At 31.1% G+C, this 8128-nt stretch overlaps 1 protein-coding gene across 6 annotated transcripts; it reads right to left on the reverse strand.

Moving 5' to 3' along the window:
- Positions 1-4876: 4876 nt before the first annotated feature.
- On the reverse strand, positions 4877-7802 carry LOC100788833 (uncharacterized). 6 transcript variants are annotated; one of them, XR_003265990.2, is made up of 6 exons: positions 7657-7802; positions 7457-7537; positions 7346-7378; positions 6356-7103; positions 5538-6215; positions 4877-5178 (listed from the first exon to the last, which is right to left on the reverse strand). XR_003265990.2 is itself a non-coding variant. In XM_014772318.3 (3 exons), exons 1-3 carry the CDS (start codon positions 6489-6491, stop codon positions 5610-5612), a joined length of 555 nt encoding a protein of 184 aa, XP_014627804.1. In that variant the 5' UTR covers positions 6492-7315; the 3' UTR covers positions 4877-5609. The 6 variants fall into 6 exon arrangements, 1 of the variants encoding a protein (XP_014627804.1); XR_005890202.1 differs by having other exon boundaries at positions 7457-7799; XR_005890203.1 differs by having other exon boundaries at positions 6356-7122; positions 7457-7799.
- Positions 7803-8128: the final 326 nt, after the last annotated feature.

The raw sequence follows: 8128 nt of genomic DNA on the forward strand, positions 1-8128 counted from the left end.
TACCTCTAAGCGGGTTCACATGTGTATTGTGACAGCAATAGCGGCATCTCTAGTGATTTTTTGAGATTCATCAAGCTTTTCCTCTGACTGCTCTGATAGGGTTTCCAAATGTTAGAGAGAAGAAGAAGAGATTGAAGCCTCAATTCCATTGTCTACGTGCGATGAATATTTCTCCATCCACAGATGTGATTTTGTAAATCCTAATGGTGAAGATGTACGGAAATGAATCCTGAATCGCATATTAAAATTTCACAACAATCCAACGGTTAACGAATCCAAAATCATAGTTTTTCTAAAATAGTTTTGGGTTTCAGCGGAAAAAGAAAAAGCTACGGTGCAAGGGGTATTTATCTCGGCTCCAACATGTTTTAATAATTCCCAACGGTGAGAATGTCTGGAAATTAGTTCCAAACCTAGTATCCAAATTTCATGACGATCTAACGATGAATGAATCTAATATCGTTATTTTTCTAGGACAGGTTTGGTTGTATGCAGGAAAAGAGAGGGTTTTGGGAGGAAGAGAAGGGAAAATGAAATTGAGAGGAAGAGGAGGCTTATAAGCTATCATCAATCTCACCTAACACGTCTCTATTTATAGCTAGGGTACTGACAACTTATTATTTACTCTATTTATTTAATTTTATTATTTTATAAAAAAGAACTATATATATATATATATATATATATAAATAAATCAAATATATATATATATATATATATATATATATATATATATATATATATATATATATATATATATATATATATATATATATATTCTTCAAACCATTATTTTAATATAGTTATTTCTCTTTATTTATTTAATTATAAAAACCTCACCATTTTTTAAAATTTAATTTTTTTATACTAAAAAACTTTTGCTTTTTTAATTTATTTACGAAAAATGGGATGTTACATATCTCCGTGGATCCCAACCATGCCAACGCCCTAACCACTGTGGATTTGTCCATGGAGTGCGCCAGAATGATGGAGAAGCTCGTGTTGGTGCAACCACAAGAGTGCATCATCAAGAGCACCACTGCCAAAGGGAGCACCCCCGACAGAGGTTCAAGTTTGAAAGAAGGAAAGGTGGTCATGCAGTCTATCCCAAAACGATTAGTCAATAATATGATATGTTTCAGAATATAAAAAATTACATTTTGAATAGCTATTCCAAAATACGAAAAATTATATTATGAAATAATCATTCCAAAATAGGATACTTTTTTGAAATATAATTTTTCATATTTTAAAATAAAATAAGAATTCTAAAAACCTACTCTGTAATATTTATTTCAAAACAAAAAAAAACTATATTTCGAAATAATTATTCCGAATAAATATCCTATTCCAGAATAGTTATTTCCAAATGAGAGTGTCAAAAAAAATATTTTTGTTTGTTTAGTCTTTTGGGAACGGTAAGATGCGAAATGAAAAGTAGAGGATATAAATACCTTTTTATCCTCTTATCCACCATAGTCATTTGACAACATGTAGGCCACATTACGACTTTTATCTTCTTACTAGTCAGTAACCCGTGCGTACGCACGAGTCACTCGATTAACCAAACTTCAAAGGTTGATGTTCATGTGAATTTGAAATCCGTGCATACGTATGGGTCACTTGATTTAGAGACTTCAAAGGTTGATCTTTATGCGAATTTAAAATCTGGGCATACACATAGATCACTTGATTAAGGAAACTTGATGTTCATGCAAAACAATTGTTTCAGATCACAAAATTAACAAACTATATTAAGATGAATCTCATAAGGCTCAAACATAATAAACAAAATAAGTGTTTAAAACTAAAAGGGTTAAAAAGTAAAAAGAAAGTGTAATTAAATTGAGAATTGAAATTTCAAATAAGTCACAGTTTTTTTTTTTATAAATATATCACAGCATGTCAATTATAATATAAATTACTCCATATTTACAACCCATGCACATGCACCGGTTGTCTGGTTTTTTTTTTTTTTTTTGCAAGATAGAAATAAAAAATGCATTCTTTGTTTTTTTTTCTTCTAAGTTATAAAAATTGTAAATTTGCACTTATTTAAGCGCAAGATAGTTATGTTACAGGCCAAATTAAAGATATTAAGCATAACAAACATTTTGTATGGGTGTAAGTTTAAATTGTATTTTAATTTATTTCAAACTCTATTTGATAGACATATTTTAAGGAAGTCTTTTGCCGTTTTAAGCTTATATAATCGTTAGTTTTATTGTGAATGTGAAATGCAGGAAAAATAACATGTCCGATAAAATTCTTACTTTCTTCCCCACTTATTATTTTTTATTGATTAAACTATAAACTGGTTGTGTGTTTCAAGCTGATAATTTTTTATTATCTTGTTAGAAAATTAGACTAAGGTTTCAAATCAACCAAACTATGACTAAATTTTTTTTATTAATACAATCTGTTTTCAAAATATTACATGAGACATTTATATTGAAGCTAGAGAAATTAAATAATTGCTATGATTCTATTCCTCCATTCTCTTGTTCTTCAAAAGAGGGACAACGGGTGAGTATGATTTTGAGTCATCATAGACTTCACACTCTTCCTTTGTTTGCTCTTAGCTTTTCCCCCAAATAACAACATAAAAAGCAATAACCACTATGGCTGCTCCAAGCACACTGTACATAAACAAAACCATACTTACATAATTGTATTCCTTCTAAGACTAAAGTGTTTTTAAGTTGCATTCACACACATGCAAACAAAAGGTCCCCCTTTCATAATTGTAGTCCTTAGACTAAACTATTTTTTAAATTGCATTCATTCACATGAAAACAAAATGCTCCCATTAATAAAATCATAAGTCCATAAGTGGACACACCTCCAATTTTTCTTATGATTGAGACATGAAAGAAACGTATGCCTTCCAAGATAGATAGAGTCACCAAGAAAGGCAATTCCCATGTTATGCTCGTAATTTTTTAATTTGCAAATGCTTTGGCCAGTTCTTTTGTGGCATGAAGTTTTGTAATATGGAAGATGATATAACCAACAAAGTTTTATTTCAAGCAGGCAAAACCAAAGACAGTGAAGAAGGTGTGTGACATAGTCAAGAAGCAATTGGCACTTCCAGAGAAATCCGCTGTTATAGGCCAGTCTAAATTTTAAGCATGAGTACATCAGTAATTCAATATTAATATATAGTGATAAATAATAAAAATAATTAGTAAAATAAATATATTAAAAAAATAATTCTGCACAAAAAAAAATCTGCTAAATATATTTTTTTATGAAAAGATTAATTGCTACATTTGATTCCAAGTTTAAATTTATTACATTTCACGTACATGCTTTTTTTTTCCTTTATACACAATCAAATAAGAAGAAGAAAAATAACTTTCTTTTCATTTTCTCTCCTACCAAAAAATCATCTCAGTTTTCACTCTTTATCTTTCTTTTTCCTTCCACTTTTCTCTCCCAAACTAAGCATAACCTTAAAGTAAACCACTAATTCTCCTGAGATTGATGACCACAGCTGGTACATGTGTAGAAAGTAGTTTGCCCTTTGTCTGCTGATCTCATATGAAATTAGAATGATCAAAATAAATAAATTTAGACTGTTAAATAAGAGCTTCAAATTGAATTGGCAAATCTACATTAAAGATACCTGTCTAGTATAATAGGTAGCTTCCCCACATTTTTCACATTTCTTGCTGACCTGTTAATTTATAGTATATGCCACGACAACAAATTGTTAGCCAAATCTATGAAGATAATGTGGGGTCATGGGGAACACACAAAACTAAAATGTGATTGACTTTTTCAGTTGTCTCTTTACTGATGCCATTTTCCCTAAAGAATGCTTATCCACACCAGTGTTGTTTATCCACGTCTCAAGCCAAACTTAAAAGAAGGACAATGATTTAGGTGCATTAGTTACTCGAACCCATTAAAAGAAGTGAACCAATCAAAATAAAATAAAGTGTGCTTCTTTTCTACTGCTTGAGAAGCAAAATGTTATAAATAATTGCCCAAAGAATTTTCTTCATATGTTATAAACTTAAAATAGATATTAGAGACTATTTAATTTTAATGGAAATGATTACAAAATGAGTTTTCATAGATAAAAGGTAAATGATGAATTTGATCTTTGAAAAGTGAAAATATAAGACGCTATCAATAGTCATTAGAATTAATAACAAAAAGATATCTACATTTTTTTTCTATCACTTTAGTCTCTAAATTCACCCAAAATAGGGAAGCAAAAATGAATAATCATCTTTCCACTATTCAATGTATCAGAAAAACTTTTTCTCACGTTTTTTAGAATAACTATGTAAATTAATTTCCTAATTTTTTTCTCACATATTTTTAGTGAATATAATATTTTTTGACTAAAAATTAAAGTCTAATGTCTCTAGAAACTAATGTTTATTTAAGAGATTGATGTCTTTAAATAAATAGTTTTTTATATGTACAAATCTGAAATCAAACTTGTGATTACACACCTCAAGCAGTGACAAATCCATAATATTTTAATTGCGGGGATAAAACTCACATATATAAATTAGTGGTAGAAAAATCATATTATAACTTATTTTTTAAACTAAAATTTAAATTATACAGATAATTTATAACTACACATAAATATTATATTAAGAAAAAATAAAAAATTGGTGAGGACAATTTCCTCCTTCCTCTCTAAAGTAGATCCGATACAATTTGTCAATCGCATTACGTCATATTCAATTTTTCTCACATTTACAATCAAGTCCTTCAATCTTGATTTTACTTAATATTTAGGTGATTAATTTGCAAAGAGTGATAATACATTCTCTTTGTTGTTCATTGCTAACCACCCTAAAACAATAATTTATTTGCAATTATCGTCAGCTCAACAATTAAGTCAATATCATTATAATATATTATAGTCTCTAAATTTAATTATTTATCAATGTGAGAATATAGTTAGTTAACAATTTGCACTCCCAAAATCTAATTCACCTAAATTTTTACAACAATCATATAGCTGCTCTGTTCTCTTATTCTTGGACCTGAGAACCATAGGAAGTTGTTCCTGCTAAAAATCATAACTTGGACTCTTTTTTGGCATCCCTGATTCAAGTTCCATTATCTCTCAACTTGGATAATCTTCTCTTGCTCGTGCAAGTGCTGGATGTAATCAATAACATCCTTAATAATCGAAGCCTTGTCCATCTGCAACAACAACAACACCATTCATCATTATTACAAACCCAAATTGACAAATTAATATGCCTCACCCTCTTTCTCTTTTCTCTCTCTCTCTTTTCTATGCTTAACCCCAGTTTCCCTTTCCTCTATGTTCTCCAAGTATAATGTATCCTGCATTAAATTTGATGATGATAACTGATGAAGTTTGAATGAATATTAAGTGAAGGGAAAGAAGATTTTAAAATGCTTTGCAAAATGAATATTGAAATGGATGTAAGTCTACATATTTTAATGTGGTTTCTGTCATTGGTAAGATGGTTTATTGCCTCTAGCTAGATTTGGATGAAGTGATGTATATATATATTAAGAAACTGAAAAGAGACCATTTATATTCGAGCATTTTGTGTTGAAAAGGAATGCTCATAATAGATATGTGAAGTCAGCACATAAAGGACCTAACAGCCGCTCCACTCAGACTCCAAAATCCAAATAGCCAATGTTCGATAACCTAGGATTGTTTGCAAATGCAAAAAGGCTAATTAGTGTACAATAATAATATTTAAAAATAATGAAGCATAGACAATAAGGCCATCCATTAATGTAAATAAATAAAAATTTGTCACTGCAAATTGCAAATAGAAGATATATAGAAGCCACCTGACAACAACAGAAAGGAAAGCAGCATAAAGAATCACCTATCTTGTTATATCTAAGATACTTCACTACAAAAACCTTGTTTTCTTGGACATTCTGGAGGTTGTCTCCAATCAACCAAGGCTGGAAAATTATGTAAAGACATATATCCCATATGAAAGCATAAGCCAGCCTTTCTGATCCAAGATAACCCACCAAGTAGTCCCATCTATCTGCTATGCCCCCAAAATTTGCATCCATTCGACCAAAAAGAGCCCACAATAGAGATACAATGCATGCACTCCCACCAATCACTCCAACAATTGGAGCACCATTTGTCATCACTGAGCCAAACTGTGAAAGTTTTCTTGGAACACTCTCATCATCAGCATCATTCAATCGGATAGCCATGTATGGGATCAAAAACGCTGGCATCATCAAAAAGAAGTTGTAAAGGAAAAATAAGTTGAGATTTAAGCATTTTATCTCTTTCATATACTGGAAGGTTGATATTCTATGAAAAGATAATCAACAGACTTATCATGCAAGAGAGATTTGTCAAACATACTATTTGTCAGGAACATTTGCAGGCCCCAGAGTACATCTAGAGACCCTTTATATCTATCATTGTTGCGATCTGTGAACAGCAAAGGGACAAACAGGAACGTCCAGCCAATCACAAAATTGAATAGTCCTTCGGACATCTGAAGCAAGAAAATTGTCCGAAATCAGGGAGATTAATTGTTCCATCAAATGAGTGTATTTGGTGCCAAAATTGAGCAATGACACTTATAGGATGAAGAACTGGCGCATCAATCAGATGAATTCCAACTACTCTGCCAAAATGGTCAATGCAGAAATCATTCAAGTGCAAAAATAACCCCAATAAATTTCTTAAAAAACCACAAAAGCAGTATACATGTTCCCTGTTATTCTTAAAAGAAGCAGATCAAAGTTTAGTTCAGTTAGACTTTGAATAAAATAGTTGACTTCAATGCAATAATGGATTAAAAATTTTGGGTAGTGGGGATTAAAGCAATATATAAACCAAAACAGAAATATAAAAGATTATCTCATGGACAGTATCTGGAAGTCACAAATGACTCCAAGCTTGGCATGCATGTGCCCATAATCATGAATATGATCAAGTGAAATGATGATTTCGCTTTGATTCTCATTATCCAACATTGATAAAGGTGAAATCGAATCCTGGAAGTGTTGGAATCAGAAACCATGGCTCTGACCAAGTGGGGTCTCTGAAACCAAAGCTTTGAGTGAAAATTGTTGAACATCAATCAGACCACCCTCCATTAGTCCTGCAGGTACAGGTGATCCCTGGAAACTTGTCACTGAACTTTTTCCAAATGATGAAATACCATAAAACACAATCATGTTGATTGATTAATAATATAAAAGGAATGTGTAGACCATAAAATAGAAAACCGTTACAGCATTCTCAAATACAGATGAAACAAAATCAGATAACTGGAAATATAGCTTTCTCAGCATATCAATGGCCCTATGTAATTATAAATAAAGTAGCAAATTAAAGGCATACCAAGGAGGACCATGCCATGCTGTAAAGGAACATCTGCATCCCATCAATTTAATAATTTAGAATTTCATAAAAGAGATATAGTTTTATGATTTTATGAAAACACGTGCTTACATGTACACAATGGAAGAATAGTCCAACTGAGAGTAGTCTTGTCTTGCCCAAAATAGGAGCCAAAATAGGCATAAGAAGAAGCTATGACAATCGTTGTTTAATATTTTGATTCATGATATATAAACTCAAAGAAATTGAAGATATATAAAAGGATAAAAGGACAATCAATTTAAATTAAAATATTACTTTGTAATTAATACCTGTGACACAGTCCCTGCAATTCCAGAAATGACCATCAAGTCAGCAAACTGATTCCCCACGTTGGCTTCTAAATTAGGGTCCCCACGTTGGCTCTCAGAGCATGCATGATATTGATAAACTATGTTGGATATATAATAAGAAAGCATGCAGAGGAAGAAAGATGTTTTATGTGTCCCTGTTGTTCATAATATCCCATAGAAGTATTTATAAAACAAACAAAAAGAGGAGACCCGTGATGCAGAGAAGAAAGCATATATACCCAGACCTCTCAAATATATCAATAAGAAATAAGAAAATATACCCAAAAATATCATCTTGACATTTGATCAAACACATAACCTGCAACCAATAAATTTCCTAATGAACATATTCAGAAAATGCGAATTATCAATCTGAATGATTTTAATTAATCAAAAATGGGAAAAAACAGTTATCCTAAAATGCTAATTAGAAACCTGCAACCTATGTATA

This window comes from Glycine max, chromosome 20 (assembly GCF_000004515.6).
Source record: "Glycine max cultivar Williams 82 chromosome 20, Glycine_max_v4.0, whole genome shotgun sequence".
NCBI lineage: Eukaryota > Viridiplantae > Streptophyta > Magnoliopsida > Fabales > Fabaceae > Glycine > Glycine max.